The sequence below is a fragment of the Nomia melanderi genome, chromosome 11 (genome assembly GCF_051020985.1).
Source record: "Nomia melanderi isolate GNS246 chromosome 11, iyNomMela1, whole genome shotgun sequence".
Classification (NCBI taxonomy): Eukaryota; Metazoa; Arthropoda; class Insecta; order Hymenoptera; family Halictidae; genus Nomia; species Nomia melanderi.
In genome coordinates this window covers 17,898,252-17,919,605 of record NC_135009.1, presented here as the reverse complement: position 1 = coordinate 17,919,605, position 21,354 = coordinate 17,898,252, and the positions used below count along the sequence as shown (strand labels likewise).

The 21,354-nt window shown below is 46.3% G+C and overlaps 2 protein-coding genes across 7 annotated transcripts in view; one reads left to right on the top strand and one right to left on the bottom strand.

Moving 5' to 3' along the window:
• LOC116432027 (uncharacterized) overlaps positions 1 to 16,486 on the top strand; it is a 17,045-nt gene extending 559 nt beyond the window's left edge. For 2 of the 5 annotated variants that reach the window (XM_076372386.1, XM_076372383.1), the window contains exons 2-33: positions 3,276 to 3,404; positions 3,536 to 3,666; positions 4,390 to 4,516; positions 4,591 to 4,716; positions 5,082 to 5,225; positions 5,313 to 5,401; positions 5,483 to 5,687; positions 5,856 to 6,016; positions 7,070 to 7,175; positions 8,004 to 8,126; positions 8,505 to 8,713; positions 8,867 to 8,966; positions 9,075 to 9,409; positions 9,537 to 9,777; positions 9,878 to 10,015; positions 10,244 to 10,429; positions 10,509 to 10,795; positions 10,879 to 11,044; positions 11,111 to 11,311; positions 11,400 to 11,789; positions 11,869 to 12,203; positions 12,299 to 12,437; positions 12,540 to 12,853; positions 12,927 to 13,086; positions 13,196 to 13,362; positions 13,503 to 13,768; positions 13,872 to 14,269; positions 14,335 to 14,580; positions 14,645 to 14,812; positions 14,893 to 15,003; positions 15,102 to 15,258; positions 15,352 to 16,486. In XM_076372386.1, the coding sequence (XP_076228501.1) occupies positions 3,276 to 3,404; positions 3,536 to 3,666; positions 4,390 to 4,516; positions 4,591 to 4,716; positions 5,082 to 5,225; positions 5,313 to 5,401; positions 5,483 to 5,687; positions 5,856 to 6,016; positions 7,070 to 7,175; positions 8,004 to 8,126; positions 8,505 to 8,713; positions 8,867 to 8,966; positions 9,075 to 9,409; positions 9,537 to 9,777; positions 9,878 to 10,015; positions 10,244 to 10,429; positions 10,509 to 10,795; positions 10,879 to 11,044; positions 11,111 to 11,311; positions 11,400 to 11,789; positions 11,869 to 12,203; positions 12,299 to 12,437; positions 12,540 to 12,853; positions 12,927 to 13,086; positions 13,196 to 13,362; positions 13,503 to 13,768; positions 13,872 to 14,269; positions 14,335 to 14,580; positions 14,645 to 14,812; positions 14,893 to 15,003; positions 15,102 to 15,258; positions 15,352 to 15,488 (6,192 nt within the window). In that variant the 3' untranslated portion in view covers positions 15,489 to 16,486. Of the gene's footprint in view, positions 1 to 772; positions 1,008 to 1,061; positions 2,121 to 2,757; positions 2,878 to 3,275; positions 3,405 to 3,535; positions 3,667 to 4,389; positions 4,517 to 4,590; positions 4,717 to 5,081; positions 5,226 to 5,312; positions 5,402 to 5,482; positions 5,688 to 5,855; positions 6,017 to 7,069; positions 7,176 to 8,003; positions 8,127 to 8,504; positions 8,714 to 8,866; positions 8,967 to 9,074; positions 9,410 to 9,536; positions 9,778 to 9,877; positions 10,016 to 10,243; positions 10,430 to 10,508; positions 10,796 to 10,878; positions 11,045 to 11,110; positions 11,312 to 11,399; positions 11,790 to 11,868; positions 12,204 to 12,298; positions 12,438 to 12,539; positions 12,854 to 12,926; positions 13,087 to 13,195; positions 13,363 to 13,502; positions 13,769 to 13,871; positions 14,270 to 14,334; positions 14,581 to 14,644; positions 14,813 to 14,892; positions 15,004 to 15,101; positions 15,259 to 15,351 lie in introns of those variants that run through there. The other 3 variants (XM_076372384.1, XM_076372385.1, XM_031988290.2) reach the window with 3 other exon arrangements.
• A 1,234-nt stretch (positions 16,487 to 17,720) lies between these two features.
• On the bottom strand, positions 17,721 to 21,213 carry LOC116432040 (protein charybde). Of its 2 annotated transcripts, none has more exons than XR_004236050.2 (4): positions 20,790 to 21,213; positions 20,199 to 20,382; positions 19,891 to 20,116; positions 17,721 to 19,832 (listed from the first exon to the last, which is right to left on the bottom strand). XR_004236050.2 is itself a non-coding variant. In XM_031988330.2 (4 exons), exons 1-4 carry the CDS (start codon positions 20,836 to 20,838, stop codon positions 19,742 to 19,744), a joined length of 480 nt encoding a protein of 159 aa, XP_031844190.1. In that variant the 5' UTR covers positions 20,839 to 21,213; the 3' UTR covers positions 17,721 to 19,741. The 2 variants fall into 2 exon arrangements, 1 of the variants encoding a protein (XP_031844190.1); XM_031988330.2 differs by having other exon boundaries at positions 19,961 to 20,116.
• Between the last annotated feature and the right edge of the window lie 141 nt (positions 21,214 to 21,354).

Genomic DNA, 21,354 nt, shown 5'->3' with positions numbered 1-21,354 from the left:
AAGAGTCAATAATCAAAATGATTTATTCTCGGATCGAATTATTTCGGGACATTTGTTTTTCGCAGTTGCGATGCGATTTCGATCTAGTCGAGTTTAATGAACATCCCAGGAGTGTACATGCATGTCAGTGCTCGTACGAATATGTACGTGTACGCGTATATAACAGATCGAGGCGCAGGAAACGATTTGCATATGGAAAACCTAATCGGTGATTTCGTTTCTGCAAGATAACTTTGCAAATGTTCCAAGGTTTGTTTACGCGACATATTCGCCGCCGCGTAATAGCTTGAACTTTCTAGTTTCTAGTCTGCGGACTCGACGAATTTCGACGTTGTACGTTCGTACTTTTCGGAGGAGCGATACACCGTTAGTACGTTCGCACGTTTCACCCGTTTCGCATTTTTCTACGCTATTGGCAATGTAGCACGTGTCACCGCATCGTACCAATCGAAAGCCGTAGTCTGGTCTGGTTAGGTCTTCCTTCCGTGCGTTTCTACCTAGACGGGTGGAAACGAAAGATGCGAATCCATCGAAGGAAATTCGTGTAAAAGTTCCGAGAGTCTTCCGCCGAGCCTGGTGAACTTGGCGAACCGATGAATATTATCGGTAGCACGTTACCAATCGTTCCTATAGATTCGTGGATTGTTCTCGGTCGTGACCGTACATATCGCGGACGTATATGCTTTCTCGTTGAAAAATCGATACACTCGAGTGCGCATCGAGCTGCGTAGTTCAGTCTTCGAACAGTGGTTAAAGTACATCTATGTTTCAGAAATCTGTCAAGTTTTGCTAAAAAATTCATCGATACGGTCATAGTTGGGACAAATCGTGCACTCGACATATCCGACTCTTTAAATATATCTCGCCCCGTCTCGTCTCGTCTCGTCTCGTCTGGTCTCGTCTGGTCTCGTCTGGTCTCGTCGGGTCTGTCGTCGGGTCTGTCGTCGGGTCTCGTCAGGAATTCCCGCCAATCGTTATCAGATTATTATCGTTTCAATTAATATTCGGTAAGTGTCGGAAGATAATTATTTTCGAAGGTTATGCAGCATTGGAAAATTTCTAATACACGATTCGTCGTAAATATATCGTATTCCGAACCGAGTAAAGCTAGTATATATATTCGCGAGGCCGACTCGCTCGCGTGCGCGACTCCGAGAGTTGGTGGGGGGGATTTGTTACGTGCGTTGAGAGGAAGACCTAAGCCAGCCGTGAACGTTGCACAGCGTCCAAACACGCTCGAAAAAGGAAAGATTTTCATCGTTCTGTCGGTCGACGAGCATATAATGTAATATAATACGCTGTAGGATACTCGTGTTCTCCGTTGAAACGCCACAGGCATTCTTAGCAAGTCCACGCTCGAATCCTCCATGTTCCGAAATCAGAGGGAAGCAACTGTACGGACGTTTAGTTTATTTTACGTGTGCATACCGTGCACGATGCACAGCGTCGAGTAGACGGAATACTGAAACTAGTCTAGTCGCGTCGTTATCAATGACTTTCACGTTGCCAAAATAGAAATGTATTTTAAGGGAAACCGAGCGTTTTCCAGGTTGTATCGGAGGTTTGGCATCGAACCAAATATTGCCAGCAGCTAAGCTGCTATCGGTAGCTGCCGAGCAGACGGAAAATATGTCTCGTCGAGATCCGTTGTTTCGAATGCGTACATTGAATTTTGTCTGGTAAACTAAGATGACAATTTTCTCGAATAACTCGCGACGCAATGTCGATTGTTAACGGCTAGGTGGTAATGGGTAATCGGTAATTGATAGTCGTCAGCCGTGGACGTTGCGCGTAACTATAGCAGAGGAAAACATTGATTTCTCGGAGACGCTTCTATACCGTTGTATAGACACGTCGAGTTGACGTTTCAACGATGCGATCGACTCGACTCGCTTGGAAAGCGAACATTGTCGAGGAAACGGAGAGAATTTCCGATTCAAAGTAGGCCGTAGGAATCGTGTAACGAACGAAAGTAAGAATCCGGACGGTTATGGGATGCGACGGAAACCAAGGAACGAGAAGACGGAGTTGGACGAATCGAATGCGCTCTTGGCGATATTTACGATTTGGCAAAACACGGACCGATCGAACGGAGATATCCGCATTGCCGATCCGTATAGGTAAGTAGTTGGGTATAACGAGACGCGCGTCGCTTGCCGGATAAAACAGGATCGAACAGGATAAAAAAGGATCAAAGAGGAACAGGAGAGCGTCGCAAACTGCGACACGGCGCACCACGGAAAGAAACGGCGAGAACGGGAGAGAATCTCTTTGAAATTTCAATCGATTGGCGCGCTCTTTGCCAAAGTTATCTCGTGATCTCGAAGAAACGCAATTCGAACAAAAATAAGCGGCGTATACGCGCTCTCGAGTCAATTATCGAGCGTCTAGGATCGGCACACGCGATTAATTATCGCGCCGATGCATTATTTACGTTTCGCGTTGAAACAGACTGCTCTCCGACTGCAGAAGACGACACGTCGACCGAAGCGGTCTCGAATCTCGAGGAAATCGCTCGCGTAAGAATGTTTTCCGCGTTTCTGGAGGAAACGATACGCGCGGCAAGGAATGCCGAAAGTATGCGAACAATTGCGGAACGCCGAGCTAAATATCCGAAGAACGATGCGCGACGCAACCAACGGAAGACTACGGTTGCCGAGCGATTTACTGCTAGAGGAAGCAGGCTCGCGAACCAGCTCTCGATACGCGTTTGCCAGCCGTCGGTTCTTTCGATCGCGATTCGTTGGTGGTCGGGTCGCTGGAATCCCGCGCGATACCTTCGAGAGAAGTAAGCAGAGTCGTAAGTACGGTTGCGGGCAACTCGAGTAACGATCGCTCGGATCTCGAGTCATCTTCGAGATGACCTTTCTATCAGCGGTATCGTATCAGTTTTTCCCAACGAAATTCGCAACGCTCGTGTCTCGAGCAAAAGAGAGGAGAGCGCGGTTACGTTAAACCTCCGAACGTATACGTTTTCCCGATTGCAGTCAACGTTTAAATAATGCGCAGAGATTTATATAACAGGATGCGATTTATCCGTATCGATATCAATGTCAGGCATCGATGTCAATGTCGGTATTTGTGTCGGTGTCGGTTACATATCGATATCGGTATCTGTAATATATTGCCGATGAAAGTGGCGCCGAATCGATAAAAATATAGTAGACGCCGATCGATTCGATTCGATTCGATTCCGAGTGTCGCGAAGCTCGTTAGCCGAGAAAAGTGTGCGGTACAGGTTGTAGGGAACGGTTCCCGTCCGATACTTGTTTCAGATGGAAAATATGAATGGGGACGAGCGTTGGTCGCTTCCTCGAAAACAGGCTCTGTACGACCCATCCCTCGAGAAGGATGCTTGCGGAGTCGGATTCATCGTGGCCATAGACGGAAAGAGATCGCACAAGGTGAGCCAGCTAACCTCGAACCGATTCGCGGGGAAATCGCTCGGCGAAATCGCTCGGCGAAATCGCTCGGCGACAGGCAACGTTGGTTCCTCGAGCCGAATCGGGATTAAACGTTTACAATCTGTTTGCAGATCGTCCGCGATGCGGAGACTCTATCTGCTCGCATGAACCATCGCGGTGCTTGCGCTTGCGATAACGACACCGGAGACGGAGCCGGTGTTCTTTGCGCAATTCCACACGACTATTACGCGGATCACGTTCGGTAAGAGATAACCAGGATTTATGCTCCGTTACTCCGATCCTCCGTTTTTATCGACTCTCTGACGCACTACATTGCCAACGACGCGTTCAGTTTCATCACTGTAGCGAGTTCACGGCATCGTATTTTCGAGGTTATCGCGTTACGTTTCTGCGTCGCAGTAATTATTGCCTGTTTACCTCCTTATCGTTTCCTATTATTACCGAATAGCATCGGCGACGCGACCGCGATTCCGTTTCCATCTACTCGTTTTTCCTCCGTCCCCTTTCCCCTTTGCCCTTTCCCCTTTCCCCTTTCCCCTTTCCCCGTTTCCCTCTTTCCTCTCGATCCTCTAAATACTCCCTTCCGATTAGCCTTCGTGTTCTAATTCACGGTTACGATCATGGCCACGGTCGCGGTCGAGGTCGAGTTTTCTCGTTTCGCGAATCGCTCGCGCGATTTCCAAATTGACGAGTCCGACGTTTTCCTCGGTTCGAACGACGCGTCGAGGACGCTTCCAACTGTCGAGAAGGGAAAGGAATCGAGCAGACGAAAACGTGTAAAACCCCGAGTAAATTTGCGCGGATCGCCGCGGCGACGCGTTACGAACGAAAAACGCGCCTACCGATAAACAACATTCTATTTAGATTATTCTAGTTTTTCCGTGGCGCTTTCGCCTTGAAAATAACCTTCCTTCCGAGCAATCCTCGTTCTCCATTGGTGAAACGAGCGATATGATTTTTTCAGCGAACAACAAAACGTTCAACTGCCACCGTGTGGCCGTTACGCTACGGGTATACTATTCTTGGACAAAAATTCGCACGAGCAAACGGAGGAGCAGTTCGAGAAGTTGGCCGACGAATGCAACCTGAGGGTACGAAATCGTTTCGATTTCTACGATTCTTTCTCGCGGCGACATTATACATTTGCGAATGGTTCGTTTCGCAGGTGATTTGTTGGCGCGACGTTCCCACCGATAACACAAAGATCGGTCGAGTGGCACAGAAGAGCGAGCCTTACATGCGTCAAGTGTTCGTTACCGGCGATCAGGACGATATCACTCTGGAACGTCAGGTAAACTGGACATTTCGGACACGAACGATCGTTACCCACCCGTTTCTCGTTTACTCGCCGTGAATCGTCGAATAAGCGACTCGCGTTTAATTCATTGTTGACCGACGGTAACGTTCGGAAATGCTATCGTTGTTGTCGACGTCATCGTTGACACAGTGATTATTCTCATTATCATAATCGTCGTGCTCGTCATCGTCGCTTTATTATTATCATTATCATTAGCATTATCGTTATCGTCGGTTATAACAATTAATAATAATAATGTCATTATAAATATCATCGTTGACCATCGTATTATGCGATTACAGCGTGTTCGGCCAGTTTCCCAGACTCGATAGTTTCGTACTTGTTATTTTAAATCACAGGTTTTCGTACTGAGAAAGAGATCGTCTCACTGCATACCGCGGCCAGGAATTAGGTACTACATATGTTCGCTCTCCGTGCGAACTATCGTCTACAAAGGTCAACTGACGGCGGATCAACTATGGCTGTATTTTCTGGATTTGAAGGTGAATAAAAAGTGCGCGTAAAGTCCGTCGAAAATCGCGGTTCCGTTCGTTCGTTTATTCATCGATACGTCTCTGCTCCCGATACAGTCCCCGAAATTCGAGACGTATCTGGCGCTGGTTCACACGAGATTCTCCACCAACACGTTCCCTAGCTGGGAAAGGGCGCACCCTCTTCGGTAAGTTGGCGATCTGCACCGATCGCGCAGAGTTCGCTTTCCTACCGCGAGGGGAATAACGCGAGTTTTCCGGTTTCGTAGTTTATTGGCGCACAACGGAGAAATCAACACGTTGAGAGGCAACGTGAACTTCATGAAAGCCCGAGAAGGCGTGATGAGCAGCAAGCTGTACGGCGATCAGTTGAAACAGCTGTATCCCGTGGTGGAGCCGAATTTGTCCGATTCCGGAGCGGCCGACTGCGTTCTGGAATTTTTAGTGATGGTGGGCCAACGATCTTTGCCGGAGGTACGTGAACGCGCTCTCGTTTCGATGCTCGTTTCGATGCTCGTTTCGATGCTCGTGTTCGCTGTTCGGAATCTTCTATTCCTTATTTCAAGTTTCTTTGGAATTAAACGCTTACGCTCGTTCGTAAATCCGCTCGCGATTAACAACCAACACGAATGTCGCGTTTAGGCTGTGATGACGATGGTCCCCGAGGCTTGGCAGAACGACTTGACCATGGCAACCGAGAAACGAGACTTTTATCATTGGGCTGCTTGCGCAATGGAGCCTTGGGATGGGCCGGCCCTCTTGACCTTTACCGATGGCCGTTACGTTGGCGCTATTCTCGACAGGTAGAAACTAACAGTCTTCATTTTCTCCTATTCGAATAGCCACGTGCTTTTTACCCGTTTCGACCGTTTCGACCGTTTCGACCGTTTTGCCCGTTTTCTTCGCTCTCCTCGAACACGCGAACCACACGACGAACCTACGATTTCCGTTTTAACAGATTTTCACCGAAAGAATCGATAGTAGGACAAGTTGATCGACGACTCGCTAAAACTTGCTCAAAGTTCCTACGTTGTGTCCGCAGCGGCTCAACTGGCGGCACGCTAGTGACCGTTGACACTGTTTTCCAACCGATATGCAACCGAAACACCACCCGTCTTATCCCCCGTTTCTCCTACTCATCCGTACATCTTTGTGTGCGTTCGTTCTCTCCGATGTATCGATACAGCCCCCCCCCCCCTGTATCGGTGACCGATACATTGAACTCGCGTCAAGTATATACGGACGGATCGCTCGATGTGCCGAGGTGAAGTAGAGCTGGACGAAATGGTATGAAAACTGGATCGAAATGCGAAAAAGAGAATCAACGAGTACACTCGCAGAGACATAGAGATATCGGATTTTCTCGTTATAATTCGGAAACGTGTAGGTTCTTTGAAATTTGAGTGGATTTTAACGCATGCGTGCATTGAATGGACTGCGAATTGGGGTAGCCAACGAGAAAGAGAAAAAGAAAAAGAAAAAGAAAAAGAAAAAGAAAAAGAAAAAGTAAATACACGAGTACGCGCGGTGTGTGACATGCCTACGAGGAGAGCGATAGCATGAACGAGAGTGAGAGCGAGAGAGCGAAAGAGAGGGAGAGAGAGATTTTTATATATAAATGTATGTTTAATGTGTATGTGTATATATAGATGTATGCGTGTGTCTATATATACACGAGTATATGTGTGTGTAGCAGTACGTATACCTGTACACGTGTATGCGTAGACACGCATACGCAAACGAGTGCTAACAGGAAGACAATACGAGAAAACGAACAAGAATATAGTCTCAGTTGATAATGACGCGCGACACTGAGGTGGTAATACAAAAGATTTTTTTGAATTTTTGTTTGGCAGAAACGGCCTGCGCCCGTCGCGCTTCTACGTCACTAAGGATAACATGATGGTGATGGCGTCCGAAGTGGGCGTCTATGATACTCCGCCCAGCAATGTAATCCTGAAGGTAAACGAGGAAGTAGACACATCACCACCGATCAGGCCTACCTTCCGGAAAAATTGTTTAGTCGAATTGACTTTTAGCGGACGATTGCATCTAAGCGCTCCAATGTGCTCTCCTTCTCTATTCTATGCGACATACGACATTTCAGCTCTAGGAGGAAGACTGTGTGTGCAAGGAGAAAACCTTTCTTAACTTCTGGATCGAATTTGGGTCGATTCGAGAACGCATTATCAAAGGCAGCGGGCTCGTTTCTTTTAGTTAGCCAATACCGGAACATACCGATAATCTTACTTATTTACTCCTCCAAACGTGTCGTTTATTCGCCTATTATTCTTATCCTATTCTTTGGACCTTTCGTCCTGTCGCAGCCCCCTTTGCTCTTCCTTCCTCGCCACGTCTCGTCCCTATTTCTCTCCTATCCAGTCTCCCCGAGAAACTGCGCTCGTGGCCAATTCGCGATCAGCTCTGCGGGTGACACGATGTACAACGATACACGTCCGACGCGAATCGGTCTCGGGCATTCCTCGACACGTTTTACCCGCCTATCTGTCAACTGAAAATTACAGGAAAGATACATCTCGTTAAAAACAAGGCCCCGTCTCTCATAATTCGTTCCGAGCATATCGCTTTAGTACGCAGTTTACGCAGTTAGAGGATCATATTGTGTTTTATTTATTTTTAAACATGTCATGTGTGATGTATAATTTCTCATTTAGGACGTAGGTTTGTATAGTTTTCTTCGTAGGATCGTCATCGAGTGCCGTCGTGTGACCGTTGAATGGTTGCACATGCTGTTCAACAATGATTATTTGCGTCTCGTTTTATTTGCAGAGTCGTTTGAAGCCCGGAAGAATGCTCCTCGTCGACACTCTCGAGAAGAAGATTATACAGGACGTTGAACTAAAGTTGCAGATAGCTAGAAGCAGACCTCACTCGAAGTGGTTGAAAGATCAGGTACGGTATCGTTGTATTTTCTCCCTCTTCTCTCCATCTTCTCTCCACCTTCTCTCCACCTTCTCTCCATCTTCTCTCCATCTTCTCTCCATCTTCTCTCCATCTTCTCTCCATCTTCTCTCCATCTTCTCTCCATCTTCTCTCCATCTTCCTCTCGATAAAACTGTTCTTCCCCCCTGACTTTACTCGTATCTTGAAAATCATCGAAAGCTTTAACACGAAACGAATTCATTTGTTTTTGCTTCCGCAAACCTTTTTGCCCGAATAACAAGATGGTGAGTTTCGTGTTCGTAATCGTACTCGTACTCGTATTCTTAGCTACGATTTATGCCCTCTACGCGTACCGCGTTGCAATCAACTTTGCTTGGATTCTCGCAGATCACGATGGAGGAGTTGCGTGCCGCGGACAACGGTAGAAGCCGAACGGCGGTAACGTCGGAGCACCGGACAATCGAGAGAAAAGAATCGAGCGACGCGAATCCCGTGTCCGCTGTGAATCGGGTCTGGGGAGGCGACAAGAGGCTCTCTCTCTACGGATACACGCTGGAGACCATCAACATGTTGCTTCTACCGATGATGCAATCCAAGTACGTGAACACGCGTCGTGTCTCGAACCAAACAGTTTTCGCATCTGTCGTGTGACATTCCATCTGAACGGTAGCGTCAATTGTTTGAGACAGCGCGCCTATTTTGCTCCGTGTCTCCGTTAATATCGTTTTCTCTGTCCAATGATCGTTCAGAAAAGAAGCGTTGGGCTCCATGGGAAACGATGCACCGCTCGCTTGCCTTTCCCAATTTCAGCCGCTCATCTATGACTATTTCAAACAACTGTTCGCGCAGGTAGGTTTCTCGCTAATGGGTAGTCTCTCTTCTAATGTTTCGCTTTTCTTGTTCCACGATGTTTTTCGATAACACCGCTTTCTTCTTAACGTCGAACGTCGTGTTCAGGTAACGAACCCGCCGATCGATCCGTTCCGAGAGAAAATCGTCATGTCGATGCTTTGTCCCATCGGACCCGAGAGTAACATCTTGGAGCCAAACGAGTTGCAAGTGCATCGATTATTTTTGCCGCAACCGATACTATCGTTGGAGGATCTAGAGGTGATCAAAGGAACGAAATATCGCGGCTGGAAGAGCAAACTGATCGACATGACGTACCCCGTGGAAGACGGTCCGTCCGGTTTGTTGGATACGTTGGATCGCGTGAACCGCGAAGCGAATCAAGCGGCGAAAGAGGGCTACCAGTTCTTGATTCTTTCCGATCGCCGTGGAGGGCCTGACAGGTGAGAATCGATCGCGCCGATTTCGAAGGTCTTGACGCGTTATCGTTATCGTTTCAAGAATATCGCGTACATCGGTCCGCGAGTCGCGGATCCCCGGGCACGATAATTCACCGCGGTGTCTTCGCAGAGTGCCTGTCAGCAGTCTGTTGACCCTCGGTGCGGTGCATCATAATTTAATCGAGGAGAGACAACGCATGAAGGTCGGCTTGATCGTCGAGACGGCCGAAGCCAGGGAGGTGCATCAGATTTGTTTACTTCTGGGTTACGGAGCGGACGCGATCTGCCCGTATCTTGTCTTCGAAATGGCGAGAAACCTTCGAGCGGACGGCGTACTCGATTCGTCGTTGACCGACAATGCTTTGTGCGCGGTATGTTCGCGGTAGACGGTTCACTTACTCGCTCTTCCATAGTTTCGTTTAGATAGATAGATCGCATAGATCCTTTTTCGGAACTTGTTCTCTCTCGCAGAACTACGCGGAAGCGATGGAGAGGGGTATAGCAAAGGTAATGGCAAAGATGGGCATCTCCACGTTGCAATCGTACAAAGGAGCACAAATTTTTGAAGCGGTTGGCCTGTCCGATGAGGTGATCAACAAGTGTTTCAAGGTACGTTCCCCTTTCGGTTCACGGAATATCGCTCGCTTCGGTTGAACGGGACGCGCGATCGAGAGGTACGCGTGATTAGAAACTGGATCCAATTAATGAATTCACGATCCGTGATTAAATTTTCTGAATGATGTACCGCGCACTGCGATTCCCAACTGAACGACGAGACCCCTCGCAACTCGCCTGAACGAATACTGTGCTCATTTCTCGATCTGTGATACTCGTTAGGGCACGCAATCCCGTATCGGTGGTGTCACCTTCGACATTTTAGCGAAAGAAGCGTACGAAAGGCATCAGATCACCTATTGGAATAAATCGCTGGACATGCTCGTTATTCGCAATCCAGGAATTTACCATTGGCGCGCGGGTGGAGAGAAACACATAAATGACCCTGACAGCGTTGCCAATCTGCAGGTGGGTTTCGACAGGCGATACCATCCTCCTACCCGCAAGATGGTGGCCGCATGCTAAATTTCTCTTGGTAAATTTATAGGATTACGTGAATTCGAAAAACCAGAATGCCTACGAAAAATATAGAAAGACAACGATGGAGATGGTCAGGGCCTGTACGTTGCGAGGTCAACTGGAATTTCTCGAAACCTCGGAAAACTCGATACCCATCGAACAAGTCGAACCTGCCTCCGAAATCGTGAAACGGTTTGCAACCGGTGCTATGAGCTTCGGAAGTATTTCGATGGAAGCGCACTCAACTTTAGCGATTGCTATGAATCGTATCGGAGGCAAATCGAACACTGGCGAGGGAGGTGAAAATGCTGATAGGTAAAAACCACCTATAAGACGATACGTCTACACGCTTAACAGGATATCGCGCGAAATAACGCTTGGATGTTTCTTTCCTGCAGATATCTCGATCAAGATCCAGAATGGAATAAACGATCGGCCATCAAACAAGTTGCCAGCGGTCGCTTCGGAGTAACTTCGAGCTATTTGGCAAACGCCGACGACCTTCAGATTAAAATGGCGCAAGGGGCCAAGCCTGGAGAAGGCGGCGAATTGCCTGGCTACAAGGTAAGGGATGCAAGTAATATAGGAGAAACTCGATACGACAAAGTATCGTCGGACCTCTCTGCGCAGGTGACCGCTGAAATCGCTGCGACCAGGCATTCGGTACCCGGCGTGGGGCTGATCTCGCCGCCACCTCATCACGACATCTATTCGATCGAAGATCTCGCCGAACTGATTTACGATTTGAAATGCGCAAACCCCAACGCTCGTATTTCCGTGAAACTGGTCTCCGAGGTAGGAGTGGGCGTAGTCGCGGCAGGCGTGGCAAAGGTAACGTTACGATCTACGATCCGTTTGCTCGACCGCGGAACCTGTCCTAACCTTCTCTCATCCGTGTGCGCGTGTTCGATGGGAACAGGGGAAAGCGGAGCATATAGTGATATCTGGTCATGACGGTGGAACCGGTGCGAGCAGTTGGACGGGAATCAAATCCGCAGGTTTACCGTGGGAGTTGGGAGTCGCGGAAACTCATCAAGTTCTAACCTTGAATAATCTGCGCTCGCGAGTCGTGGTTCAGGCGGATGGACAGTTGCGGACAGGATTCGACATCGTGGTGGCGGCTCTATTGGGCGCGGACGAATTTGGATTCAGCACGGCACCTTTGATTTCCATGGGCTGCACAATGATGAGAAAGTGTCATCTGAACACCTGCCCCGTGGGTATCGCGACCCAAGATCCTGCGCTGCGGAAGAAATTCGAAGGGAAACCGGAGCAAGTGATCAACTTTTTCTTCGCTTTAGCGGAAGAGGTATGTGAGGAGGAATACATTTAGGAGAATCGTCGCGACCGAGCGAATTCGAGCATCGTTTGCTTCTCTGTTTCGACAGGTACGCTCTTACATGGCCACCTTAGGAATCCGTAAGTTTCAAGATCTGATCGGACGTACGGATCTGTTGAGAGTTCGGAAAAATCTGTCCATCGAGAAAGCTAGAACGCTAAGTTTCGACAATATTTTGCGCAGCGCGCTCCAACTCCGACCCGGAGTGAACATTAAGGGTGGATCGATGACGCAAGACTTTCAGCTAGAAAATAGATTAGACAATCGTGCGATCGAATTAGCGAGGGACGTGTTGGATGGAAAACGTAACCGCGTCGACATCGAATTGAACATCAATAACGAATGCCGGGCATTTGCGTCAACTTTGAGCTATCATATTTCAAAGTAAGTCGACACGCCGTGTCTCGTTTGTTTCCCTCCACTCTGACAAATCGATCTTTCCGATCGTCGGTATAATCGGCTACCTCTCTCGATCGTAGACTGCACGGCGAAGATGGTCTTCCCGAGGACAGTATCCGTATAAAGATGAAAGGTTCTGCTGGGCAGAGCTTTTGCGCTTTTATGACCAAAGGTGTGCACGTTACGCTCGAAGGGGACGCGAACGATTACGTCGGAAAGGTAATTCGAAGAATATTCTTTCGCGTTCGGTCTTGCGCGTGACACTTTTACACGCTGCTCGTTGAAACACGTTTATCGTTCGACCTCTGTTCGGATGTTCAGGGACTCTGCGGAGGAGAAATCGTGATATACCCGCCAAAGGATTCCACCTTTGATTCCGATGCAAATGTGATTGTTGGCAATGTCTGTCTGTACGGCGCAACTTCCGGGAAAGCATACTTCCGGGGTATCGCTGCCGAAAGGTTCAGCGTTCGTAATAGCGGAGCAACAGTTGTGGTGGAGGGTGTGGGCGATCACGGGTGCGAATACATGACCGGCGGCTGCGCGGTTATTCTGGGCCTCACCGGACGAAATTTCGCGGCTGGAATGTCCGGCGGAATCGCTTACGTGCTGGATGTGGACGGCTCCTTCAAGAGGTAAATCCCCACGCGATATCTCCTATCGTTCCGGCATAATACGAGGTTCCATTCTCGATTGATTCTATTTTAGTAAATGCAACCCGGAAATGGTGGAGCTGCTACCTCTGACCAACTCGGAAGATATAGCGCACGTGAAAGGTCTTTTGGAAGAATTCGTCGAAAAGACTGGTTCTCTGATCGCAAAGGATCTTCTGTTGCTATGGCCCGAGCCGACCACGCGTTTCGTTAAGGTATATTCGCGCTTTCGATACGCTCTCCGTTCTTTGTGCCGCGAATTGGCTAGTTAGAAGCGAGTTACTCGCGATACGCAACATCGTTGAATATTTCTTCTTGTACAAGGTGTTTCCGTACGAGTATCAACGTGCACTGAAACAGCTTCAGGAAGCGAAACTCGCGCAACCGATTCTGAACGGAAATTCTCAAAAGCCATTAAACAACCAAGTGAAAGATATCGAGGATGCCATCGTGGACGTTGACAAGGAACAGCGGAAATTGGACAAAATAAGGTGGTAGAGCAGAATGAGCTTCCTATATATCCAGTTGTATCCAGTTGTATCCAGTTGTATCCAGTTGTATCCAGTTTCTCCTACCGCCCCCCCCCCACCTTCTCTCTATCGAGGGTTCATTCTCGCGATATCGTTTCCAGGGGATTTATGAAGTACAAAAGACAAACGGGAGTGTATCGGCCGGTTGAAAATCGTGTAAACGATTGGGAGGAGATCTACAACTTTCAAGGAGTCCGGAAAGGGTTGCGCACTCAAGCGGCAAGATGCATGGAGTGCGGCGTGCCGTTCTGTCAAAGTAGCCACGGCTGTCCATTGGGAAACATTATTCCAAAATGGAACGATCTCGTTTTTCAGTCGAATTGGAAAGAAGCTTTGAATCAATTACTGCAAACCAACAACTTCCCAGGTTGGTACGACGGATGCTGCGTGCGATCGTGTCGCTGCTCCGGATACGCGTATGTAGAAGGTGACGGAACAGAACCGGCGTTAACCGATCGAAATGCTGTTAGAATTTACAGGGAGAGTTTGCCCCGCCCCGTGCGAAGGTGCTTGCGTTTTGGGAATATCCGAGCCGGCTGTCACTATAAAGAACATCGAATGCGCGATCATCGATCACGCGTTCGAGCAAGGTTGGATCGTGCCGCATCCACCGAAAACGAGGACCGGTCGCCGCGTCGCCGTGGTCGGTTCTGGCCCAGCAGGCTTAGCCGCGGCCCATCAGTTGAACAAGGCGGGACATTTGGTGACCGTTTTCGAGAGAAACGATCGAATCGGTGGTCTTCTGCAATACGGAATACCGACGATGAAGCTGTCGAAGCAGGTCGTTCAAAGGAGAGTGTCCCTTCTCGCCGCGGAAGGGATCACTTTTAAAACGGGCGTGAACGTTGGGAAAGACGTCTCTGCCAAGGTTAGCTTCTCCTTCATGCTCGGACAAGCTCCGATAAACGATATTTATTTTGATATTCGCGACAGGAATTGCGCGAACAGTACGACGCGTTGTTACTGTGCACCGGAGCGACATGGCCAAGGGATTTAGAAATACCTGGTCGACAACTGGACGGCATCCATTTCGCGGTAAACTTCTTGGAACATTGGCAAAAGAAACAAATGGGAAACGACATTCCTCTCGACATGCGTTTGATGGCTAAAGACAAAGATGTTATCATAATAGGCGGTGGCGACACTGGATGCGATTGTATAGCTACGTCGTTGCGACAGGTAAAACTATTCCTATTACCAAATTTTTTCCTTTTTCTTACGTAGATTTATTTGTTCCGCGAAGGGTGCCAAAACTATCACAACCTTCGAAATCTTGCCGGAACCTCCGAGTAAGAGATCGGACGACAACCCGTGGCCTCAGTTTCCACGCGTATTCAAGGTGGACTACGGTCACGAAGAGGTTTCGCTCAAGTTCGGCCGTGATCCGCGTCAGTTTAGTACTTTAAGTAAAGTAAGTAGACGGAATCGCTGGTACGAAACCATGTTACGTTACTGATTCGATGTTGTTGCGTTACACGCGTTTGGCAATAGGAATTCTTAGACGATGGAAATGGTCACGTGAGCGGTATTAAGACGGTTACGGTTTCATGGGCGATGGAGAACGGCCGTTGGAAGATGGAGACGGTTCCCGGATCGGAGAAGGTAAGAACTCGTCGAATTCCATCTGTATCGTTAAAAGTTGAAAACCGTCAGCCTCCTATTGAAAAGTTTCGTCTGGTTCGCGAAATTTGTGTTGCCAGGTGTACAAATGCGATTTGGTGTTACTCGCGATGGGATTCTTGGGCCCCGAAAAGTACGTTGCGAGTGAACTGGACGCGTCGATGGACGAGAGGGGCAATTATAAAACTGCAACCGGTAAATACGAGACAAGCTTGACTGGGACGTACGCGGCTGGAGGTAAGTTAGTTGTAGAGATTTTCCGGTGGTGGTTGCCGAGTTTTCAGGAAGAAGCGATACTAATGCAACGACGACGCGCATTCTTCTACGCAGACTGCCGACGTGGACAGTCATTGGTCGTTTGGGCGATCACGGAAGGCAGGCAAGCCGCGAGGGAGATAGACCTAGCTTTAATGGGCACGACCGGGCTTCCCGTGTCTGGTGGCATAATACCAAACATCATGGCCTGAACGTTGCGGCTGGCGACACACGTGTCTTTTCACGCGAACGATGTCCACCTTTGTTCTCCGTCATTCCCTTCTAGCCCTGCGCGATCGCGTCGCGAGCAGGTACTCTACCGTTGAACGAACGAGGAAGAGAAGCGATCTACGATCTGCGTGAACCATTCGAGATATATCAGTATTATCGAAAGCTAACGATTAGCATCCGAAATTCTTTTGCATGATCACTCTCATACCGCGTACAGGACTCGAGATCTTTTCTTAAACTGCAGCGATCGTTCTGCCGATACAGATTTGTTCGTTCGTTCGTCTTTCACCAGGATTATCTATGTAATTAGCGTACCAGTCTGTCGAGCAAGCTATACGTAAATAATAAATACTCTTAGGTGTACTACGAAATCCGTAGATCTCGTCTTATTGTTCTCTCCGTTCTGTATTTCTTTGGCGAAATAGCACGAGTGCGAACCTACGATTAGTTATTGTATCGACTCGCATCTTTCGTCGAACCAATCCAATTACACCGGCAGAGTGGAATCGGAATTGTCCGCGAGAAGCAAACTCTCATGATTTCAGTGCGAAACCGTGTACGAGCGGCATAAACGTTCAACGGAAACAAATGAAACGCATTCGGCATTTACGGTAAACGCGAGGTTAGGTCATTCGAATTTCTTTAGTTGGAGTGCATCAGGAGTATACCGTATACTGCGATCTACGTGTATACTACACTTATCCGTACAACAAATTGATCGTATGCTATTTATTCGTGAAAATGCAAACATGTGTCTAGAGATTTTATAACTACAATATATATGTACAAATGTTTCATATACCAACGAATTAACTCTTATTCCGTTTGTTCCGTGTACTATACACGCGCTCTATTCTTAAGTATATGCGATAGAAGACGGAAGAAATACAATTTATGACAATAAATGAACGAACGAATGAATAAAATATAAAAGTGCTCTATTGTAATCAAGCAAACAATAAAAAGCGTGAAACCTAAAGGTCTGGCTAGCAATTTCGAACGAAGTTTGTCCAGTATCGATCCATACAAAAGAAAAAAAGATATACATATACATATATATATACATATATATATATATATATATATATAGTTTTTGGAAATATTTCATGAAAAGATGAAATATCGAAGGTTCGAAGCAAACCCAATTGATCGGTTCGCCCCTTCGAAATTTCCGGAAGCAAACTGGCAGGAATTCGTCCGAGAAGAATGGACGGAACACCTGATCGTTTCTATTCGCGATGAAATCATTGAAATAGCAGCGAACGAAATCAGCCAACGGCAGCGAAAAAGAAGGTCGTTTCGATTCATCGGTCAATGCCTTCGGACGCTTTGGTTACGTCTATTCGACGCAAGTACATATTGATAAATGCCAAATTATATGTCCACAAGTTGAACTCGAGCTATTTATTCGTCGAAATGTTTGTTTAACATTAATTTGCCTTTCCATCGTCCCCTCCGTAGTGGTTGGAACCGTATTCGAATCTCAACGAGGCTGTTTCGATCCCCATCTCGGAGAAATCGTCGCGCCCAATTGACATTGATATTCAGCCGCAGCCATCCTTCGTCGATCGTTGGATCGTTCCAGAAGTTGTCGAAAACGTTTGTTTCGCAAACACCACCTTTTCCTAATTGTTACATTGTCATTTGAAATGAAGTAATTTTTATTAAGAAAACGGAACGATCGCATAATTATACATTCAAAGTAACACAGTCAAATTGCAATCTCATCTGTTGCATTAGAAATAGGAAAAACGAGCAAACCAAGGGGAGAACGGTCGCTAAAGACTTGGGCCAATGATGGTATTTGCTATTTACCCATCCGCGTTCCACGGTAATAGCCCTTGCAGAGGAATCTCGTGCGAAGATGGTTTTGCGTACTTTCGAACGAAATAAATCATTTTATTTGCTTGTTCGTACATAAAAAGTGTGCGCATCTTTAACGCAGAATTAGTAAGCAGCAAGTATGTAGGTATGTTCCAACCGAGTTTCATTGAATTGAATTGAATTGAATTGAATTGAATTGAATTGAATTGAATTGAATGAAATTGAATTGAATAGTGGTGTGCATTGTTAAATTTTTCTCTTGACTCGCGCGATAATTCGTTTCGAGAATAATTCTCCATCTGGAATATTATCGGAGCAAAGGTATAATTTTAGAGTAATTCGCCAATAAAAATGTTATGGTGTATCGTGTATTAAAACATTTGAAACAATTCATTTCTTGTCTCTTATTTAATAGTAAGATCACAAATTAAAATCAACATCACATATAGTAGGTGGTAAAGAAGAACTCACAGAAGGAAAGACGCAAAGTCCTTGCTACGTAAAAAATTTCAAAGATCAGTTGTAATAAGCATAGGCAGCCGTTTCAACAAATACGAGGTAGCATATCAACAAAATCTCCTTCAACGGAAAAGACAATCGCATCAAAGTTTGTCATTTACATTTGTTTTTCTGGTCATTTCTGTCGTGTTCCCAAGCAAGCGATAAACAACGATAATAACGTATATAAAAATTAAATATTCTATATGCTATGTATCTAGTTTCTCTTCGTTATTTCTAGTTTTTTACTCAAGTACAAAATATACGTAACAGCATTTTATACTCTGTTTTCTACGTAATCGATAGTAACAATACAAACGAACATCACACATACGTCATTAGTAGTTTCCTTATGTTTCTCTTTTTCGTTTATCTCTCGAATGAAACGAGAAGATTCTTTTATTCGATGATTCGATCCATGTAATTTGCGAAGCGAATATGCGAATATTCGAGTATCAGAGCACCTCTTCGATTTCCTCGATGTTTCGAAGATAAACGCACACGTAATTCTTGTACTACAAAAACTTATTCTGACAAATTTTATCATATATATATATATATATATATGCAACGCTGGTCAGTCTTATAAATTCATATATATATATATATCATACATACATATGTACGTTACCTACCACACATACACAAACGCGCGCGCTCGCGTTACACACGCACGCACGCATTGCATATCTCTATTTATACGAATCCATGCATCGTCGTACGCACGCGCGCGCACGCAACTCGCGAGCTCACAGCGCGCAAAGATAGATGTACTAGATATAATTCGTATGTAATTATTAATAAATTTTCGCCCATGCGCGCGCATTAAATGTACTTGTGGAAGATCGCTGCTTGCTTTCTCGAGCCCTAATTTCTGTTTTCAAAAGGAATGCTTTTGCTCAAAGCTGTACCCAGTTCCGTCTTGGAAACATCCGCATTAGAGAAGAAAGTGCGTTCAGAAGTTCTTTCATAGAAAGCATTTTTTCATGGAGAAAACATATCGCAACGTGAGAAGTACAGCCATGGAAACGTATCGTACCAATTTACATTGAGCGAATGTAAAGTCAAATGCAAATCAATTTCGGTTGCGCGTGGCCTCTTCGTTGAACGAAACAATCGAGCAATACACGTTTCCTCTTGCGTATCGGGTCAACGCGTTTGTGTACGCGATTCCAAACATTTCTAATCTTCCGTTCTGTTCCGTTCTGTTCTGCTCCAACAAATAAATGATTCAACGATTGCTTTCAAATAATTATCAACAACGAATTGCTCAAGTGACCAGTGTTGTCCATATTTGAAAGTGTCATTACACGTGTCGGTAAGAAAATTCTCGCAAACAGAAAGAATCGCGTATAGAAACGATTTTCGTCGCCTCGAACAGTATTAAAATTTATATTTCGTGTTACTATCACAATAGCTCATTGCGTAGATCAAGTCTCGTTGAACCGATTACGACATTAACGGATAAAACCACAGCCAAATTGCACGAATATCTTCGACGCATCTTACAGTGAGGAAAGCGTACATTGTTTTTTAAGGTTCCGGGACTTTACAGATACGTACGAAATCGATGCGCATTCATCGTATCCCGTTCTAGGTTGAAATTTCTGGTTTAGTTCCTGGTCACGAGTCTCTCTCTCTCTCTCTCTCTCTCTCTCTCTCTCTCTCTCTCTTTCATTCTCATATTCTCTTATTCTTTCACAGATTCAGATGCACGCTTTCTCCCTTTCTTCATCCCTTTCTGACTTTTACATTAAACGTTTCTTCGTAATCACAACGTTTGTTAGGTCATTCTAAACCGAGCGTCCACTCGATATACAATACCCATAAACATCGAATCGATCACTTAAAATGGTCGTACCCATTCTACATAAAAAATTCAACGACGCGGATTTACATGTAAGCGAAATGTTCACTGCACTTGCTGATACGATCTGTATAATTTTTTCTTTTCCAAAGTAAAATCCCTACTGATCATGACGGTACCGCCCCTGGTAAGATTCCTGCAACGAAATCACCAATTGAAATAACGTGAAACACGATTCTTGTAGAGTAATTTACTTATTTGTTTTGTTGCTCCTTGCTCTCTCTCTCTCTATCCTCGTTGTTCTTTCATAATATCGTTACTCACTTTAAAAACTGAGGTAACAGGATGTGCCAAGACGTGTGATCTTGTTTCAAGGTCAGATACAGTTCAAAGGTAGACACCGCGTTAGGGTCGCATTGTATTCTTGATAATTTTCGACACATATTGTCCGTTTCAAAGTTGATAAATAGAGTACAACCCCTGAAACGAACGATAGGTTAAAAGACTAGGATAAGGGGAAAAGATATGCACGAAATAAGAGAGTAGGGATAAGATAAATTACCTGAGACCGCAAGGTTCGTTTTCTGCCATACTTAGAACTTCTCTGGCTATTCTAGATAGGAGATCGGCAGGCAATAGTACTTCCCCGCACACCAATTGAGCGTGTTTTGCTCTTCTCAACTCGACTTCGAGTCGTTTCGCCAGTGCCTGGCAAGCTCCATCCAATTCGTCGGTCACAGTTTCAGCTAACAATAAACGACTGATTAGATCTTTCCGTAATGAAAATACTCACGGACTTGTTTTGACAATAAAGGGTGCGCAACCGTGCCTCTGTCCTCTACTTTCTACATAGACGCTACTCGTTCCATAGGTAATACCCTCATTGTCAGTATTACCCCCACCACTTCCTCGATTTATCTCGCGCGCGCGTGTACGTGACGCTGGTACGCTCTGTGTACGCGTGTGCCGTGTATACGTGATGCGTGTGTGCGTGCGGTCGCGTCGCGCGCGCGCGCGCGCGCACGTATGATTCGTAAAATCAGCTGAAACGAACGAGTTCGCGTTGCGACAGGATCTATCGGCTATCATCGAACGATGCGTACAGCACGCGATCGGTCATCGAACTAGAGAGGGTAACGATGAAAAAATTTACCTCTGGTGTTGCTGAAATTCACTTTGACGGGGCATGGTAAAACCTCCATGATCCAAAGATGTTGTACAGACACGATGAATGTCGGTACGATCTTTCTGGATGGTCGCAAGACACAGAGAATACGAGAGTTTCTTCGATGTCAACGAATTCACGAGTTCGGTCTGTGTCCGCGAGTTCCCGACAATTGTCACGAATCCAACGGGAAGAAAAGCCGCGGTCTGTCGGATATCCGAATGCGAGGAATCAGCGTTGTTTTTTGGTTTTAAACTTTCACTGAAATCGACGTCCCTACGAAACAAGTGAAAAACGAACGAGCCCCTTCCTTTGGTTCGACAACTGATTCGCCGGCATCGATGACGCGACTTTTATACCGGCTATCCCCTCTCTCTTAATTTTTCCCTTCCATCGGACTCCGACAAACCGCCTAGCAACACCGGCTACGTGATGTTTCTCACTGTGTCCACTTCGGGTGTTTCCGCTTATGATCGTTCGATCAACTTCGGTTCTTAATACCGTTTTCCTTCACCGTCATTCACCAAACGAGTTACCCTGTTTCGACTTTATA

Coding starts and splice junctions, on each gene's coding strand:
- LOC116432040 (XM_031988330.2), bottom strand. CDS start 20,838: ATGGAGGTTTTACCATGCCCCGTCAAAGTGAATTTCAGCAACACCAGA. Junction 20,383..20,789: donor GAATTTCAGCAACACCAGAG/GTAAATTTTTTC, acceptor GTTTATTGTTAG/CTGAAACTGTGACCGACGAA. Junction 19,833..19,960: donor CTGTTACCTCAGTTTTTAAA/GTGAGTAACGAT, acceptor ATTTCGTTGCAG/GAATCTTACCAGGGGCGGTA.